We start from the raw sequence: 20,309 nt of genomic DNA, 5'->3' as shown, positions 1-20,309 counted from the left end.
TTTGATTCCTTTTTAAGTCTCTCTTGACTCTCCAGCTGGAGGGACCAAAAGCCTAGGAAAAGACTTAAGCAAGAGACTCAGGACACATTTTAAGAGAACTGAGATGAAGCCAGAGACTCATGGACACAACTTCAGACAAATGAGATGCAACCTAAGTCTCCTACCTGCTCCTTTACAATAAAATTGTTTTGACAAGCCTTGTCTCAGCCCCAAAACTCCAGTGGTTCTGGACCGGGCCTGGGGCCCATTGTGATGCTTTTGGTTCCAAAAGAAAACATTATAGATTGCTTTACAGTTAGATTTGGTGCAGCAGGATAGAGTATATTGCAAGTAGATAACCTAAATACATATCGGTTTCTTCTTTTGCAGGAAGTCAATATCATTTATATTCAATGATATTCTACAATTAAAACAGTTACAAAGCAGTGCATTTTATCTGTGTTCATTTTCATTTTTGTAGGTAAGAAAGCATGTAAATGGGATTTATACAAACAAAAAATACAGACAGACTTTCTGAGAGGCTCCTCTTTAGCGTGGCGTGGCGATGATCTCATACCTACGAGGCACATTGGCAAAGCCGCTGTACTCTGGAACCAGGTTTATACTGTGAGGACCTTGAGAACAGGAAAAAGTAAAGTGCTGCAGCATTGACACCATGAAGATAAAAAGCTCCATACGAGCAAGAGACTCCCCAACACAGGCTCTCTTCCCTGTGAAGAAACAAACAAACCATCAGGGTGAAAGGCAAGCAGTTACAATATCAAAACAGAATCTATTTAGAATAACAAAAACATTTTACCTGCAGCAAATGGCATGAAAGCAGGATTTTTCTTAAAGTTGCCATTCTGGTCCAAGAAGTGCTTGGGGTTGAAGGACCAGGGAGTTTCCCATTGCTTTTCTTCTTTTAGCACAGAGTGCAGCAAGGGAATAATCACAGTGCCCTAAGAGACATGTTAGTTTGACTGTGCTCTTTTCCACCAATTGAAAATGACTTTTTAGAACTGAGAATACCTTTGGGATTGTATAACCCCTAAACGAGATGTCCTGGAGTGCATAGTGAGGAAGGCTAAAGGGGACAATGTCCAGAAAACGCTGAATCTCATGAATGACTGCATCTGTGAAGGGGAGGGACTTTCTGTCCTCCATGTTGGGAACACGATTTTGTCCGATCACAGTTTCAATCTCCTTCTGCATTTTCTCTGTAAGAGACAAAAAAGGAGTTTTCACTTTGTACTTAAAGGCATAGACAGGGAGCCACAGCATTGTTTATTTCGTATCCAAATTTGTATTTAAACAGGTAACTTATGTGTTTTGATGTACCCCTTTTAATTCAGGTCAAAGCTGCTGAAAATCAAAAACCAGGCCTCCCTGGATGCAACAAAAGGATTACCAAGGCCTACCTTGAATGCTGGGGTATTTGATCAGCGCACTAAGGCCGTATCTGATGGTGGTGCTGGTAGTTTCTGTCCCTGCCAGGAACAGATTCATCACTGTAGCAACCAGGTTTTCAAATTTGAACTCACTTGTTGGTATGTTCTTTTCCTGGAAAGACAAAGCAGAAAAAACAAGCTGTATTTTAAAATAACAAAATTCACTGTGACCAGAAGATGACTGAAGTCAATTCAAATTGTTTAAATTGAAAATAAAAATCTTTGAATCCAAGGTGCAGTGTCTTGATCAGTCTGGCCACACACTTTCAAAAGAAAATAATTACCCTGACTTTGTCTCTCACCTTATCCATTCGGATGAGGAAGCAGTCAATAAAGTCTCTCGGGGAGCTGGGATCCAGGGTATCTTTGTGCTCTTGGATCTTCTTTTTGACAAACCCTCTCAACTCCTTAACATGCGCAAACACTTTGTGCTGGTGCCCAGGCAGATGCTCCATGAGCCAGGGAAAGACATTGTACAACTGTGGGAAGGTAATCGCAGCACAATAGAACACTTTTCTTAGAGAGTAATAATTGACAATTGAAAGGGCGAGCAGCCATAACCAAAGTCTGGAAAAATAATATTCACTTACCTGACCCCTGGTGCTGCTGTTAAACCTTAAAACCTCAGCTATAATGTTGAGCAGGTGCAGAAAGTCCTTGTCATCATAATCGAAGCGCTCACCAAACACCAGACAACAGATTATATTGGACACGGTACAGCTCATCAGGAATGTGGGGTCAAATGGCTTGGCTGGAAAAGAGAATAAAGAACAGCACCATGACCTTGGTGGTAATGTTTGAACAACCTGCTGTGGTACAGTTTAAATCTGTCACCTGTAGAAACAATGGGATGAATGCGAAATCTTTGGTCTTAATTAAATGGCATTTTGTTTTAGATTATATTTCTTTAACTATTAATACTTTAACTTTCCAAAAAAGTGTGAGTGAGTTAAAAAATACACAAGTTAAAATAAGTGATGGCATACATTTTCAACCCTTTTGAGTGACTGACCTTATTCAACAGAGGTCTACCCTATTGGTGCTAGTAGTCTCACACTTAGTGAAATGGGGACCACCTAAGTGCAGTGAATGTGTCTCAAGTGACTGTAGTATAAAAACACCCATCACTGGTTAATCAGTGTTCCTGGCTACCATCACATGATGAAGACAAAAGAACACTTCAAGTAACTCAGAGGAAAGGTTATTGAAAAGTCTAAGTCAAAAATGGATACTAAAAAATTACCAAGGCACTGAACGTCCCCTGGAGTTCAGTTGGATTCATCATCAAGAAACAGAAGGAATGTGGTGCATGTGTAAAAATGGCTAGATCAGGCCGTCTTCATAAACTGAGTGAGCCTGCAAGGACACTAGTGTGAGAGGCCACCAAGACACCTATGACTACTCTGAAGGAGTTTCAGCAGCTGAGATTTGAGAGACTCTGAATACAACCGTCTCCCGGGTTCTTCACCAGTCAAAGCTCTATGGGAGAGTGGCAAAGAGAAAGTGGCTGTTGAAGAAAACTCATGTTGAATCTGGACCAGAGTTCACCTAAAGGCATGTGGGAGACTCAATGGTCAAGTGAAGAGAGTTCTCTGGTCTGATGAGACCAAAATGGTGTTTTCTGGCCTTCAGGCAGGCTATTCCCACTGTGAAGCATGGTGGTGGCAGCATCATGCTGTGAGGATGCTTCTCAGCAGCCACACATGTAAGGCATGTAAAGGTAGAGGGTAAATGAATGCAGCAAAATTCCCTCTTATTCAGTCAAAGAGAACTACGGCTTGGGAGAAGATTTATTTTCCAGCAAGACTACAACCTGATGGCCTTTTTTGCATGCAGTGAAAGCTACACAGAAATGGTTTAGTGACAACTAGATGAATATTCTGATGTGGCTAAGTGAAAGCCCGGACAATCCGATAGAGAATTTGTAAATGGAAAAAGGGCTGTTCTTGCCCGCCCCCATGCAACCTGACAGAGCTTGAGCAGTTTCGCAAAGAATAGAGTAAAATGTGCAAGCCTGCTTTAGACTTATCCACACAGCTTCAGTGCTGTGATTGCTGCCAAAGGAACATCTACTAAATACTGACTTGAAGGGGGTGAACATTTATCCTGTCACTTTACATATTTTTTAATTGACATGACCTTGTAGACATCTGTTTTCACTTTGACATTAAAGATTTTTTTTGTAAAAAAAAAAAACAAGAAAGAAAACGAATTACATTGACCATGATTGAGTCATCAAAGGGGTAAAACAACTGCTAGCCAGCGCTCTGTAGTGGTTCTCAAGAGGCTATAGGCCTGTTTCACCTCTATGTTGACCAAAAGTTAGTCTGAGACAGTGTTTTTGATATGGCTGCCATCTTGGATTAGCTTCAAAAGGCCCCCTCCATGCCTCACACCTCGTCCACTACTTTCTATAATCCTTTATGTGATTGGATCTTCAATAACCGAGAGGTTACATAACATACTCTGTTACCTTTGGACAAATTTCCATCAAAGAGATAGAGAGCTGACACATCAGATTAATACTGCAACAGCTCCAACACACATCAGATGCTGACGGATTATTTTATGTAGGCTATCTTTGAGTTTTCAACCTGTTGAGTGAATTATTTACATTCCCTGGTTTAAAGTCATTCTGGATTCTTAACTGTAAAGTTTATTTGAAAACTTTGTAGCTGTTGTGGCCCAGGAAACTGATGAGGACCTTGGTTCAGGTTGCTCAAAGTAACCCTGACTTGAAAACCCACCTTTATATGAATTTATCCGGGCTCTCAGGTGCCCACTCTCCTCCTGGATCCACTCTTCCATCCCCTTGCGTCCCATCCCAAAGTCTCTTAAGGTTGACAGTGTGAAACGTCGCAGCTGCCTCCAACGCTCCCCATTACTGATGCCCAAACCTGTAAAAAGGAAATGCTTTCATGTTAAAGAAGAGCGCTGCTATGATGTCGTTGATATGTACACATTGACAAAGGTGACAGATTGGAAGTCTTACCATAGCCCTTGGTTGCTTTCATTAAAAAAGGCAGTGGGCCTCTGCCTACAAAGTCATCTGCCTGGTCCACCAGAGCCTCTTTCACTGTCTCATATCCTACCAGAACGACAGTCCGCTGCCAGCCCAGGTAAAGTGTCATCACATGCCCATAAATCTTACTGAACTAGAAAGAAAAATCAGCAGTTTTGTTAAACAGTCAGAACCAGAGGATATTGATCAGTATGATTAGGCAGCCTGGAGAAATCTACTCTGATTAAACAAGACTTAATTCTGTAATGTGCAACAGTAACTTACCTTGATAAAGCTTTTAAAAGGTGCAGCTTTTTGCAGCTGTGGCAGGTTTCCTATGATAGGCAGAGCAGTAGGTCCTGGAGGCAGTTTATACTTCCTACTGTTTTGGACACTTAGCAGCCAAAGCAGAGCTAAGATTAGCCCTGCTAAGATTAATGTTGTAAAAAAGTCCATAATTCCCTCCTAACTCGCTACTAAACTCTTCCCTGGTCTGCAGCTCTCTTTTGTACTCTCTTTGCACACAGTGATTGGTGCTTCTGCCTGAAAAGATTTGTTTATGTGTAACCTCTTGCTTTCAGGGGCACTGATTGGCCACAGGTGAAACATGTGACTCATCTGTGAACTATGGTGCACCTTCACCTAAATTTTCCTTTCATTAACTGCAGACAGAGTGAGATTAGTCTGGTAAAAATTAAAGACAATCTTGCTAGAGTTACAAACAGTAAAAATGTAATCCACTATAGTTTTTGTCTTCTTTTAATGGTACAGTTGGTCTAACAACTGGATGTTTAAAAGCTAACGAAGCCTCTTAAGGATAACTGTCCTTAAAATGACATACAGCTTGTAGTTTTGTAGTAAATCTCAACTTTAAGTCAAGTTTAGGCATGTTGAAGTAATGCAACATATCTTATGTTTAGGAGATGGTATCATCAAGAGGAGACACAAGTGTGTGTGAAGAGAGACTAAAATGCTCTTGGCAGTAGCACAGACTTTTTGACTTTATGAATTATCAGTCTGTTTTACTCATCAGTGATTTTAGCTGGTATTAAGATCTGATCTTTGTATGGCTGCTCCTCTTGACACCGAAAGTGTACCGTTTAAGTACAAAATCATACTTCTAAAGATTATTTTGTGGTTAGAAAGTTTGTACTTCTTCTGGATTCACATTCGCATTTCCTTGTGTCTATCCTACAACCAATTCTGCTTTATTAGAGTAAAACATGTCATCTGCTGTCACTCCTTCCTCCTTCTTTGTTCACCATCCACCCATAATCCAAGTATCGCTCATCCTGTTGTCAAAAGGCAAGAGGCGCGTTATACCACCAAGGAGGCACTCTCACATTCACACCTGCGGGCAATTTAGAGTTACCAGTTAATTGAACAAGTTGGTCTTGAACTGTGGGGGGAAGGCAGAGGAAACCATGCACACAGGTATAAGGGGTACATGTAAACTTCACACAGAAAGGCCCGTCCATAGAGGATCCAAACCAGAACCAACATTATTCTAAACAGATAAAAGTCACAATTTGAAATTCCTCTATTATGCATTTAAACGGTTATAGTTTAATTTTAAATCTTTATACTGTCTTTGACTAAGCGTAATTGACTTCTTGTTTGGATACAGCCATGCCTTCATTTTAAAAGACGATTCTGAACTTTGGGTAGATCAAGCATAATGATTTAACCTAGCAACAGAAGAAAGAACTTGTTAATTGAAAATGAAATAAGGGTATTGTAAATTTAATTGTATGTTTAAGGCTCAGGTGATGCTTGACTTGTCCACTGAGCTGTCCATGAGTCAAATGAGACATTAAGGAGCAGTGGTGGACTTATTTTACATCACTGTGGCTGCAGGGAGATGCTCTATGGCTGAACCAAAGTGTGATGAAAGGGACAATTAAGCAGGCAATTTCTATGATAAAATAAAATAAATGCACTAAATTGTAGAATTTAATCCCTCCCAATTAATAAATTAATGCTGATAGCCCTATATATTATACGACATGTTATTCTGATACAGTAGAGTGGGTTTTGAATGTCCTCCTTATGCTTGTGTGGTTTCCTCCTAAATTTAAAAACATGCTTTTATTTCAAGCTGAAATTGCACAGTGTGTTAGTTGTGGTTAAATTTCAGCTCATACTGTGAGACTGAATTGCCTACAACACACGCTCATCATGCATGATTTATGCGCTCATACTGTACAGTCTCTTGGTTGTGGCAAACCTGAGTGCTCACACTGTACAAATGAAGTTGGGATGGACTGTAACAAAACTCTGTGGAGTTTACTATGAAAAGGGTTAGTCATATCACATCCTCTCTCTCTCTCTATTGTTGTCTCTCCCTCATCACACATGCAAACTGCATCGCCATCTGTGCAGCTGGAACCATATGTCCTGCTCTTACTGTGGGAGTGTCTGCAGTCGAACAATCATGTCAAAAAAATCCTTCCGACCAGTTAGGAGCAGCTTGTCAGGCCATAGTAGGGTCACTGTAGGCTGTTTTATACTTTAGTATACTGCACAACAAATGACACCTAATCTGACTGAAGGTCGGTGGAACTTCCACGTGAGTCATGCAACTCAGAAATCATGACTTAAGTGGATAAAATTCGCGCAGTGTACGCCTGACTTATGGTTAATTGATAATTCCAAATTGATAACTCCAAATTGCCCATAGGCGTGAATGTGTGCATGCTGGTTTGTATCTGTCTGTCAGTGCTGTGATTGGCTAGTGTACCCAGCTCTTGCTCAATGACTGCTGGGCTGGACTGCTGACCAGTCAGCTTCAACCCCTGACTCTAAATGGGATGAGCAAGACAATGAACAGATGGTATAGTGTGGGGTGTCATATTATGATTTTAGTTTCATTTATGTATTAATTGGCTCTAGCCTCCAATTACAAATACTGGTCATTTGTAGCAAACTCCATTTTGCAAATGTTTAGCTTTTTAATCATTCAATGGTCAGATTTTAACAGAGATGGAAAAAGAAGCCTACTTTGCAGATGGAGAGCTAACTTCCTTTATTTCACAAGGTTTTTGATGATTTATTTAAGAATTTATGCAAATAAGATCCCCCATTAAAAAAAAGTGACGCCTGCAAGGTCATTCAAAAAGACGACTAGATACGCAGTTGTCACACTTTATATGCATCATCCAATCCCTTGACCAACATCCTCCCAATTGGAAATCTGTTTAAGCTGCAGGATTTCCTGTCTCTCCTCTGCTCTGCCCTGCACCAGTACTGCACTCATCCTTTCAAAACCGACTCCCACCCCAGCATCCACCTGTCGATCCAAAGAAGGTAACAGTAAGATACTATCCCATCACTCCTCAAATTTCTGCATGTAAAATAAATCTGTGAGGACTGATGAAGTAGGTACCAAACATAAATTTTTGTATGATCTGCTGCAGCAATGAAGGTTTAAACCATTACAAACACGAGCTACCTTAAAAGAACTTTTAAAAACTCACAGGATCAAGCAATAACATCCTCATTTTAGCTTTACTTTGCTTCAATAGAGCAAAGAGCAACTTAATAACTATTAAAACTGAGAACAAGCCAACACATTTCTTTTGAGGGAATGGCATCAGGGCAATTTACTGTTTGGCCTGGTTGGCAATTGTACCAGTATAGAGCAATAAAATGCCTTGAGGTGTTGTATAATTGTCATGATATGAAAAATGAAAGTAGGTTTACAGCTAATTTGATTCAAAAGACATAATTAAAACATCAAGAGTCTTACAAGAGCTAAATATTCAGGACACCAGTGGCGCTTTTTTTTTTTTATCTGTGGGAAAGTTTAACATCATGATCCTCGTGCCAGAGGGGATTTTCACGTATGTAACAAATGAAATAAGTCATGAGGCATGTGCAGTTGTTCCATCAGCGTTAGCTTTGTGTCATTAGTTTGCAGCAGGTGCTTGATGTTGATCCGAACACATGTAGCCCTCTCTGGTGGAAAAAGCCCTGAGAGCACACAAGCACATGCACATCAACATAAGCTGTAAACCCAGGAGATTATTTTTGCTGTGCGACAAAATCTGAGATAAGCACATGCAGCCATGCGGCCCTGCAGACCCACCTCTTCTGCAAATCTGCTCCATCATCCCTGCTCTCCAAACCTTGGCCTGCTGTCAACACTGACTCTCAATGCCAACAAACTGCAGATGCAGATAAAGAAACAGAGTCATTGTGACAGCAGGATTTATTTAGAGTAGATGTTTAGCACTGATTTTCATGTAAGTCACTGTACAGATGACGGGAAACGTGCTGATTTCTAACATTCAAGGGGAGATGAAAGAAAATGATGAAGAAAATGAATGAGAATATAATATTTACAGAGGCTAAATAAAAAAACATATAAAATGAACAAAGTGATTAGCAAATAGTGGGGAAACACAACTGTTGAACTCCTAAATGCCTTTATAAACATCCATGTAGCTGTCTTTAAGTATTATTCTGTTCTTGTTTCATCTTCTGGCATGGAAAGAGTGATTCAACACAGACAGTGTTCAGAGGAGTCAGGATCATGAATGATTTACCTGAGGAGCATGGGCATAAAGCCAGGAAGAACACATTCATTAATTTATAAATTAGACGTAAAGATAACCCAATGTCTAATTAATTTATAAGAATGCTTCTAAAAAGGAAGACAAACACAAGGATTTTTACAAGAAAGAAATGTCTTTCAAGATAGTTCTCTCTGTTTGCTGAAAACTAAAAAGCAAATCCTCCACAATCAAATGCATCGAAGTCTGAGTCTCCTTCAAAGTCAAAGCTGTTGAAGTGTGGAGAGTCGACGTCCTGGCTGCAGGCGTGGTACGACCCTCCAGCAGGGAGCTCAGAGAACCCCCCTGTGCCGTGGGCCATCTCTGGGGCTCTGGTAGCGAGAGGGGAAGTTTGGGAGCAGGAGTTGAGGTAGCCCAGAGCAGAGGAGGCTGCTGCTCCTCCCATCAGCAGGCACACCGCCCTAACCGCCCGGGCATCACTGCTGTTGCCATGGCGAAGACAATCTGACACACGATGAAGAGGGGGGACAGAGCCACGCAGAGACCGTCGTGTTGATCCCACTGCAACAGTAATTTGAAAAGGTAATGTGAAAACATGCAATGATAAATATTAATCTAGGATGACTGATTTCATCAAATAAATTGTAAAGTTTAAGAAATGATCCAGCTGACCTAAGATGTGTTTTCAGGCCTGAAGTTTTAGGTTTGAGCTACATTTACATATCAGATGTGCTGGCACTGTGCTGGCACAATGCTCCTCTGAAAAGTCAAACTGCTGCTACAACTGCTGGTTGTAATATGATCCACAGCAACATGAGTTTAAAAACACTTAATTCTTCTTTCTGTGATGAGAAATTATGAAGTTACTGATACTCTATGTGCTACAAGCTGCAGCTGTTGACAGCAACAGTATTTAAAAACATTCAAACTTATCAATAACCCTTTTTCTGTAAAATGTGGACAAAGTTAATCAGTGCTTGTTGGTTATTTTTTGGCTCTAAAGCATTCTGTAATTTTTTAGAAGCTTCCCGTAAAGTGCATTTGCAGCTGGACAGAGCTCCCCATGTAACACAATGTGAAAATTAATAATGTTTAGGGTCCATATTTATCTGTTTAAAAGCACACAAAACATTTCTTCTCATTTTCAGATCCTGTAAAAATAATAGTGCTGGGTTATCATTTCTCATATTTCCTCTTAACGTGGGGAGAAAGAGAGTGCATAAGGGCTTTTAAATACAAATGTGCTTTTGTAACATCAGAAGGCTAAAGTGCTTTACAGGCCTAAAACACTATGAAAAATAAATATGAGAACAAAATGATCAATAAAAAGCACAGTAGGTAATACAACAGAAACACAACAAATAGGAGAATAACAAATCATTGAAATATGTTCAGGTTGTATTAAAAGCTTAAACAAGGATTTGAAGTTGCCTGGGAAAATAGAAAGCTTACAGACTCATCTGGTTTCCACAAAAGACACTAAAAAGGGAAAATTCTAAGCAGAGTTTTCTTTTTGGAGATATTTGCCTTATTGCTCTTTATCAAAGCCTTGAGCTACTCACTCATTTTCTTTTTAACCACAGTGACTCAACATAAAGTCTTTCAGGGATCATATTTAACTCTTTATGAGTTAAATGTCAGTTAAAGACAAGCCTGCTTAGACAGGCATTTGGGTAATCATCCTTTCCACTGTATATTGTGTTGTTTACAGTGTTTGGGAACTATGTTGTACACTCTCATATGTATGTATCATGCAACAGTCTTTCTTGTTGCATGCCTTGTGGCTGTCACAATTGTGGTGGTGATTGCATTATTTTTCCTAGTTTTATTATCTATATGTTGTCTTTGTAAAAGACTTAATGACTCCTATCTGTAAAAAATGCATTATAAATAAATTTTACTTACTTGCATTACATACTTACTAATGAAAAAGTATCAGTATACCCATTATACCTATGTGCAGCTAATGAACAAATAGGTCGATAACAGCTACGTTGCTTTTTTAATCTTACAAAGCAATATCAACTGACACTTTTTTTGTGTTTTTGGTGACTCTAAACCCTTTTAACTTAGCTCCAACAACAGTCAGCAGCAGGTCAGAAGCATAGTTGCATTTGTCTTTTAGGTGTTTTATTGCAGGAGTTTGTCTACAAACCAACATCTTCTAACTTGTGAGATACCAAGAGTACATTTACTGATAGATTACCTGATAAAGGACTTTGATTTTGTCCTCGCTCTCTGAAGGAGCCTCCCCGCTCTGTTACTCGAGACAAAGGAGGGGTGCCCTCACCCACTCTGGGTGACCCGGGGTCTTTATCACTGGAGGAATCAGGCAGGGGGTCTCTGTCTGTGATGCAAGGAGTGATGCTGCGCTGTCTCTGAAGGGTCAAAGGTGACATGACACCCTGGATAAGAAGACAGAGACAGAAACTGAGGTCTTTATATAAGAATGATAAAGTATATAATAGTAGGACAGAAGCATTACACATTACAAAAATGCCCCCCCCCCTTATATCTTTGTAGGGTTACACATTTTTAGATTAATGTTTGTCTTCAAGTAGTAAGTGGAAAGTTACTTAGATAAGACATCAAAGCTCAATTAAGCAACCGCAGGACAAAACTAAGGCAAACTCACCTCCCTCACTTTCCTGATTAAGTTCAGCCAAAGACTGTGGAGGATAAAATGACAAGTCATTATGTTTGAATTGAATCCAGGCTTTCCTTTTTCAACTCATAGTGTGAGAAAGGTTAGATTACACCATTTAGATAACTGTGTAAACATGTCTGATAGTGAGTAGGACAAAGGAGACCTAACTGTGGCATGCTTATGTATGCCAATAAGTCACCATGTGCAGGTATCATCTGATTATGAGTGGGGCAAAGGATATCCAAAGTGTGTGGGTGTCTGACTGTGTTTGTAAAACAGAGACAGACTTACTTGCAGTCCTCCGGGTTGTCGGTGAGAAGCAGCAGGAACTTGTTCTGCTGCAGGATGAGGGCAAAGCAGCAGTCCCTCCTGCCCCCTGGAGGCAGTTTAGGTAGGTCCAGGATCTCTCGTCCCTCTGCGATAGTCTCACAGTTGTTATGGAGAGCTATAACCTGATCTGGGGGAGACTCTGCATCTCGACACACCAACAGGGATCCCTCCATGGTCAGCACAAGATATTTCTCCTTCCACTGCTTGAACATAAAGCCCCCTGTAGGAAAAATGTAAAACATTAGTTATATTTCAGTCTGAGCAGTTGCTGTTGATTGTGTTTGTTATGTGTAAAATAAAACCTCAATAAAGACACTGTTTTCTTGAGCTACCTTTTGTTCTACTATTATCTTGTCCTCCTTAGCTTGGTAGTTTGACAAGAAAAAACCTTAAGATTTAACGTTTTCCCATGTTAAATCCCTCTTTAGATGCTGATTTCGGCTTTAAATGTTCTTTTTTTCTGTTAAGACTTATTTTGGGGCATTTATGCCTGTAAAAAGATAGGTGTATAGAGTCGAAAACTGGGGGGGGGGAATAACGTGCAGGAAAGGAGCCACCGGTCAAATCTGAACCCACATTTGCAGCTTTGTGGACTGCCTCTGAACATTGGACCTGCAGACCTAATCAATGCATTACCAGTGGTTATTTGAGACTGTGCTATTAAGTTGTTGCGCAATCGCAATGCAATTATGACGTGTGGTTATGCTCACTCAGAGTGGTGCCTGAAATTTTGCAGCAATATTCCTTGGCCCAGCAGCCCATTCCTGTTTTTTTTTCCAATAAAGTAAACCAAAAAAGTAAATAAAAGAAAATGTAAATCAACCTGCAAGTTATTTTGAATGCATTACTGTAACAACCTGAGGTTTGTATTATTTTAGGCTACTTGGTGTTCGTATGCTTTGAGTTGAGAAAAATACACTACAAGCCTATCATTATTCCTGCATTTCAAGCAAGGAAACTAATGATACCATTTATGTATCATCCTGTAATAACAATCCCAAATTACAATATTGTCTAGTATAACTGCAGTAGCACATTAATATCAGCACTTAACTCTATAAAGTTCCCCTGCTAATTCTGATCCTGACTTAATGAACATGTAACTTCCTCCTGCACATTAGCTGTTTTAAAATCAGATTGCTGATAAGGAGTATTGTGAAGTGAGTATGTTAGGATGGGGGCTGCATGCAGTGTAGGATGGCCTCATACCATAGTCAGCTTAGGGTCTCATTTTGGCCAGAGGTGGCCCTGAGAACTATCATTTACTGCACCCTTGCAAATGTGCTTTTGAGTCAGCTCAAACGAATACAAGAAGGTAAATATTGGAAAAAAAGTAGACTTAATTTTTGACCGATATGACATAGTTTACCACAACTTATTAAGCAATACTAAATAGCCAAATTTGTTTAGCAGGACCACCACTCAACCACACCTCTACTGGCAATCCAGTGAATTTAACCTTATCTCTCTACACCCATTTTGATCTTGGTCCTACACCCTTCCTTAATCCCAGTTTTTCTCAGGGTTTCTACACACTTTTAATAATCAAATGTAAGACATTTTAAGACCTGAGCTGATAAAAATTAGGACCCTATTTTACATGACAAACGGTCAAAAATGAAAGGCATGTGAGATTACGTGTTACACCAGATAGAGGTGAATTATCTGATTTAATGCAACTGATACAGGACAAAGATATTTTTAGTCTATAAACACACAACTGTGAGCTTTTCTGGAACATTTAATGCCTCTTTTCAATCAATATATGGTATAGTGGTATTTATCGTGACATACATAACAAGCATGTACTCAAAAAAGAACGATTAAAATCAAAAAGATGTGGGCAGAAAACAAAGATTAGATAAATTTGGGTCAAAGTGCCTTCTTAAATTTAAAACCAGTTACTAGTAAAAACAAGACTTTTTACGGCCTTAAATTTAAAAAGTCCAATTTAAGATTTTTTAAGGCTCTGCAGGAACCATGATCTCTGTCCTTTCATCCATATAGGCCCCAAGCCTTCCTAAATGACTACATCAAAAATCATGCTCATGGACAGTTTCATTAAAAACAAATCAATAAGGGGTGCAACTGGCCAAGTGGTTGGGTTGCACCCCTGCAGGGGGGTAGCTAGGGATTTTGAGCCTCTAGAAAGAAAGTTACACAGGGCCCCCCTGAGTTGGTCAGCCAAACCCGAAACATTGTTTTATGAATGACAATGAATTTGAAATATTTTTAAACTAAAATTTCCCTTAATTAATTAGAAATATTTGTACTAAATCAAATGTACTTGTTCTACTGCTAATGGGTTCATTAGCCTATTCCCAAAGTATGAGATAGCCCCCACATTAGAAAAATGCTAAAAATCCTGTATAATGTATTTCTTCACCACTAACTTTATTCACCTTGCACTGATGTAATTTATAAAATAACAATGAACAAGATGCCAGCTGCTCAGTTTTATCTTATCTTGTTTTCTCATGTGCACTGAAATGTAGGCGCTTTTGATCTAATAATGACACTAATTACAAATTTTAAAAAAAAACACCCGAGAAACAAATCTTAACAAACTCTTTATTTCACCCCAGTGTGGGCCTGGGTAATAAGCCCCCCCCCCGCTACGCCCATGCACTCATGTATGTGGACAGCCCAGGTTTAAGTCCGGCTTGTGGTTCTTTCACTGCATGCCACTCTCCACTATCTCATCCCTGTTTCTGACTATCCACTGTAACATCTCTCTAAAAAGAGGCAAAGCCCCATACATATTTAAAAAAAAAAAAAGCAAACAAAACAAATTAAATAAAAAATAATAGTACATTGCAGCCTGTTGATGATGTGGACCTTAGAAGTAAAAAACTACTGATTAATCACATCTCTGTCAACACCAACTGGATTATTCCTTAGAATACCTTCAGCAAAATAGCATTTGTGTTGACTGTGATTGTGCGGCACATGGAGAAATCTCAGTCAGAGAATAATCTGTAGAAAAAAACAATGCCCCATTTTAAATGTAACTGACTTATCCCATTACCCTCACGAGGGACATCATTTCAATTCCAGATTAGGGCTGGTCTTAATCTGTTTACAAAAATAAAACAAAGCAAGCAAATGGAGAAAAAATGCATTTGTCTGGGACCTGAATTCTACAGTTACTGTAGCAATGTCAACCAAGGTAACAGAGCTCAGAGTAGAATACAAATTACAATTAATATCCCTGCTTGTGCAACTGAATGTCCAATGAATTTACGGATTGACAGATTTTCCCATCACAAGAATCAAATATGGGCATTTCTCTAGGGTGCATTAACCTGCAGAAACAAAAGGAAAAGTCTCTGTTTTTGGAACATACAGGGAGTTTTTAGGACAGGACACATGACGGCGGTAGTGTCCCAGACAGCCGTCCATTGTGTAATAATGATATTAGATAGAGAGCACAATGTTGATGGACAGGGAAGATCTGCTCTAGTTCTCTATACAGAGGATTACAGATGAACAAGTGGTTTACAAAAGAGAGAAGACAAATGAGGTGCATGTGGTTTGTTTCTTTTTGGATTTGAAGTGGTAAAACATTAATGCTGAGTTTTACTGCAACATTAGATCACAGCTCAGAGAAACTGCTGACAATGCTGAACGTAATACTGTATCTTTTGTCTCAGTCTCCTGAGCCTTTCTCATGAGGCCATTATCAAATAAATATGAGTAAAAGATAAAACAGATGTTGCATAAACACAAAGACATATGACATTGTCTGAGACTTGGAACCTGACTTGGCATTGAAAACGAACATCTCGTCATTCTGTAAAAACACATCTGGGAGAGATTACGCCTCACAAAGGGACTCAGAGGCTGATTTCACTCATCTTAGAGCTGGAGTGTTGATCTGAGACTGCACTCCTTCTTGGTTTAAAGCCCTTAAAACTCTGGGAAAAATAAATACAAAACATATTGCTCCTTAGGGGAAAACTTCTGAAACTATAAGCAGATTTGTGAATGGAAAGATGTCATTTTGTATCACAGGCTTTAGGTCCTTCCATGAAAACCAATGGCTGGTAATTCCAGTTTCAATCAGTGCTGTAAGAGCAGCTTTTTAAAGATATATGATTTTAAAGCTATTTTGTTTGAAACTTGTTACATACACCAAGGGATTTACACTAAAAATCATCTATTGCTGTCTGATCAGACTGTTATATTTGTGCATTAAAAACAAAGCAATGCTGCAAACTAGGGCCAAGGAATATGGACCTAAAATGATCTCTTTTATTATCTGAAAGGCTTGACACAGTACATATTGAATTTGTCTATTGGTAAAGAAATAACGTTAAAAAGTCCAGTTGCTAATTGCAAATTCACATGGACCCAATGTCAAATGTCACATAGGCAATTTGACTAAGGGTCAGCTGCACAGTATCTACATGTGCATGAAAAAAAATATGTAAAAATAAATGACATATAAAGGCAAAGCTAGCTCATCTTCACTTCAAAAGAAATGTACAAATGGTAATTCTCTACTTAGACAAAACATTTCAAATAGCACATTTTTTACCAAGCATAAGGCAAGGGAACTATTTTTCCAAATTCAACATAAACCATACTAAATATATTTTTTAATGTATATTTCTATTCAAATTATATTGCTTGATTTGTATTAAAAAGTGTACATATTGCCCTGCCCTTCTGCAAACAGGCAAATAAGACCTCACTGCATGCACTGAAATACAATGACATTTTCTGATACATAAACTCGCACAATAATTTAGTAAACAAGCAGACTTCACAGTTCATCACTCATTATATGATGTCAGAAAAATAGGAACATTAATGAAGAAATCTCAGCAGGCCTACCATATTTCCTGAGGAAGCCTCGATGAACGCCTGCAGTGCTCATGCCTGTGGTCAACACAGCAATAGGGACTGAAATGAACGGCAAAGCATCTGATGCGGAAAAATAGGGTAAGAGACAGAGAGAGAGAGAGACAGACAGACAGAGAGAGGGAGAGACAATAATCCCTGCTATTTAGGCCTTACTTCCTTTAAACCTGTGCTGTTCTGAGCTGAATTGGAGTCTTCCCTTCTGAAGCACAAATCAACATCATATGAATGTAGGGCTCATATAATCATAACATCATTGGATAAACCAAACAAGGCCAGTAGTGTCAAAAACGGATGTCTCGTTGGATGTTCCCAGACTGCCCCTTTTTATCAAACCACACACTGTAAGCCTCCATGTACAGGCCTGCATACATATGGGTGGTGAATAGCTTATCATTAAACTGTCATTAAACCCTCATCTCTCTGTATTTCCATGTTCTTGGATGGCCTCCGATCCAGAGTTTGGATCACCTCCCGCTCTGGCGGATTAAAACAGAGGGATTAATATTCTTACACAGCTGGAAGCCCGTTGTAGCAGTGTTGTAGACAGGCCCATCCAAGATGTTAATCTGTCCAGACCTGGGATATGTGCCCCTCTCCGAGTGACAACCTGCAAGATATTACCTCTTTTCAATGTAATCTGCTGGATTAAACCCCTCACATTGTATTTGCTCGTGTTTATCAAAGCTAGGACATTATGTAACAAGGACTGTCAAGGGGAGCACAATCAAAACATAATCAAATTGGTCTTGCATTTCACACAAAAAACTTGTAGGAGGAGCAGCTGGAAAAAGAAACACACTATTATTATCCCCATTCACTAAGGAAATAGATATGACTCTTCTTTACTTTCTCCTGCAAGAAAACTTCACTTACACAATGCTTTCAGGACAAATCAGAGGTAACATTTTCATGGAAACCTGAGTCAGAATTACTGACATGCTCTTAAGCAAACATAAAAGTGTGTGCCAATACACTGAGGATTCTTCTTAATGAAAATCCACTGGGTTCAAGAAAAAATCTCATTAAACAGTGGACCATCACTAACTTAATGAGCGCATATGTGGAAACATTAGCAAGGTCAGCACAACTGATATGATTTCATTGACTAAATAAATGCATTTATGTGCAGTCATTGCACAAGAACCTTTGGCATGTACACGGGACTGGGAGAAGCAGATGTTCAGCACCACATATGATTAGGCTTAATCTTAAACAATTATTAACTAAATGCAATAGTTTCTACTTTCAGATAAAGAACATTGAGGGAAGGGTATCAGAATTTCCTTTTCTTATATTTCTGCAAGGGAAATGAAAGGGGCAATGAAAAAAGGTCTGTTGCACTCACAGCAAACAAGAAAACCTTCTTGTTTAAAAAAAAAAACACACTCAAAAAAAGTGATAAAAAGCTTAAAGTGACGTTTAGAATTTTCTTCACTGCTTTCTTCATTGCTAACATATTTGGGCTTCTTATTAGCAGTTTATCTTATTGATTACTAATAAGTTCTCTCCTGCATGGTTAGTCTTTCTCGCAGTGCTTGACTTAAAATTTTCTTGCAAATGTACAGGTACTCTGACTCTTTTCATTTTTTAGAACCAACTATGAATCAATACAATAATATAATCTATATTTCATCAAGTCTTTGATCATGAGGCCTATTGAAAAATAAGAAAAAAGGAACAGCAATGCCAAAATGTCATCCTCAAACTTTTCTTCATGTTGACTGGTGACATACAGCCAAAGGTTGTCTACTTACATTATGTTATTTTAACGTAGTGAACCAAGAAATGCCTATTTGTTTACTTTTTCATCACATGTCTGATGGAGACAACGGAAACTAAAAAATATAACCAAAGATGTATGTTTTACGCAACTTTCCGTCCTCGGCATCTGTTTTGGACGACGACAACCGAGTCCACACACTCGGCTGCAAGTCATTAGCTAACACGGACACTCGTTTAACCGTTACACCACAGTGCTGCTTGAGGGAGAGGGGGGTGTTGGCAAAGTTAGCTACAAGGAGGAAAACATAATGCATTTAACTTGGATAAAAGTGGCCTGGGAGAAGATGCAGTGGAGAACTGTCTGGCCAAGCTACATAATTAATGTAAGTTTGCGTCCTTACCTGAAAAAAGCCTCTGTGTGCCTTGGGTTCACATTAGCTACGCAGGCACTGCTAGCTAGTTTACTAGCTACTAGCTAGTTTATCATAATCCTGTTTTTATGACATAAGAATTTCGCCCAAATATTAAATATTAAACTCTACGCTTTTGTATCGTGAGAGTAAACATACAGATATCTGGTTCAACTACATGAGTTTTTGTTTTGTACTGAATATTGGCGTCCACCTTTGGGCTTCTGAGATGCGTCACGTGGGCGCCATATGCAAGAGATGCCGTCAAGGTTGACATGAATTTAGGTCAGTGATAGTGACGTTTAAGTCACAAACATCACACATGCATTCACGATACCATGTAGTTGGCTCAATAAATACTGCGGGTTTTCATTCTAATTTTTTTTATCTAAACAGTAGTTCATACACGTCATGTAAGTTCGCATTCATCCAGGCCATGGTTATCCAAATCTTCATGGGGGGAAGGGGGGAATTGGACTTGTCTGAGGTTCATAAGAGACGTTTCGCCTCCCAAAAGGCTTTTGGAGAAAAGGTTAAATGTCTTCAAGAGCCTCAATGAAGCCCATTTGCCCCTTACATGAAGATTTGGATAGGGATTCATAAAAACAATCCGTGTGTAATGATTGTATATTCATGCATTTTATAGTGAAATTAAATTAGCTGTGTTGACCTTTTAAATGCTTAAAAATCAAGGCCCCAGATAAGTTCTTACAAAGCTTTGGCTGCCCCCCTGTGAAATGGGATATTTTGTACCCATTTATTTGCCATTTAGAAGTATCTGCAATGCATCAGCACATACAAGCTGTAGTGTCTTAGCAGTCCTGAGCAGAGCAAATGTGACCTCTTAACCTTTCCTGGTGGTAGCAATGCCAAAGTAACGCTTTCTTAAAGGACAAAATAAAGTGTCTCCCCCAGCATACAGGGATAAAAATAGCCTCTGTTTTCTTCACAGCCTCAACTTTTTTCCTGCAATAGGTAACATTTTTACAGTATTATGTATTGATAGGGTGTCACCTAGATCCCCCAGATTGTTGCATAACTTGTTTGCTTAAAACCAGTGAATGGCATTAGTGATGCTTGTGTTGTACATTGAGTAAGTTGTGTTTTAATAATATAGCCATGATAAAAAAAAAACATACTTCTTGTGGTGCTAACTAGCTGAAAAGTCACCTGCTAAAACTGCTCAGCCTTTTTTAAGCCCCCCCATAACTTATCCCTATGTTCTCGCATATTTTTTTATCATACTGTTGATGCTTCTTGTTTGCTTCAGAGCAAGGATTGGGAATTTTCTCTTTAAGTAGAAAGTGACAAGTATATAAGAAAGCAATCATTTCAGCAGGTAATAAACTCATATGAACATATCATTGTTGTTCTGAAATTGAATTT

General features: G+C 39.1%; 3 protein-coding genes across 5 annotated transcripts in view; 1 reads left to right on the top strand and 2 right to left on the bottom strand.

Annotated features, from left to right (window-relative positions):
* Nucleotides 1–426: 426 nt before the first annotated feature.
* LOC121519382 (cytochrome P450 2A4-like) lies at nt 427–5,001 on the bottom strand. The gene is made up of 9 exons (XM_041802274.1): nt 4,717–5,001; nt 4,423–4,585; nt 4,178–4,327; nt 2,021–2,181; nt 1,733–1,909; nt 1,401–1,542; nt 1,012–1,199; nt 800–941; nt 427–710 (listed from the first exon to the last, which is right to left on the bottom strand). The coding sequence occupies exons 1-9, from the start codon at nt 4,885–4,887 to the stop codon at nt 529–531; spliced, it is 1,476 nt and encodes a 491-aa protein (XP_041658208.1). The 5' UTR covers nt 4,888–5,001; the 3' UTR covers nt 427–528.
* A 3,625-nt stretch (nt 5,002–8,626) lies between these two features.
* Nucleotides 8,627–19,160, bottom strand: LOC121518133. Of its 3 annotated transcripts, none has more exons than XM_041800362.1 (7): nt 18,915–19,160; nt 17,303–17,398; nt 16,762–16,851; nt 11,884–12,142; nt 11,581–11,614; nt 11,152–11,350; nt 8,627–9,506 (listed from the first exon to the last, which is right to left on the bottom strand). In XM_041800362.1, the coding sequence occupies exons 3-7, from the start codon at nt 16,802–16,804 to the stop codon at nt 9,154–9,156; spliced, it is 888 nt and encodes a 295-aa protein (XP_041656296.1). In that variant the 5' UTR covers nt 16,805–16,851; nt 17,303–17,398; nt 18,915–19,160; the 3' UTR covers nt 8,627–9,153. The 3 variants fall into 3 exon arrangements, with proteins under 3 accessions (XP_041656296.1, XP_041656306.1, XP_041656314.1); XM_041800372.1 differs by having other exon boundaries at nt 16,762–16,806; XM_041800380.1 differs by lacking the exon at nt 18,915–19,160 and adding an exon at nt 18,546–18,690.
* Nucleotides 18,741–20,309, top strand: part of LOC121518121 (tyrosine-protein kinase receptor UFO) — a 49,502-nt gene continuing 47,933 nt past the window's right edge. The window contains exon 1 of the mRNA XM_041800351.1: nt 18,741–18,896. The gene's annotated coding sequence lies outside the window, so the exon portion shown is untranslated. The remainder of the gene's footprint in view (nt 18,897–20,309) is intronic.

Source organism: Cheilinus undulatus, linkage group 2, assembly GCF_018320785.1.
Source record: "Cheilinus undulatus linkage group 2, ASM1832078v1, whole genome shotgun sequence".
Taxonomy (NCBI): domain Eukaryota; kingdom Metazoa; phylum Chordata; class Actinopteri; order Labriformes; family Labridae; genus Cheilinus; species Cheilinus undulatus.
Note: the sequence above shows the minus strand (reverse complement) of the source record. Positions and strands in the feature narration are given on the sequence as shown.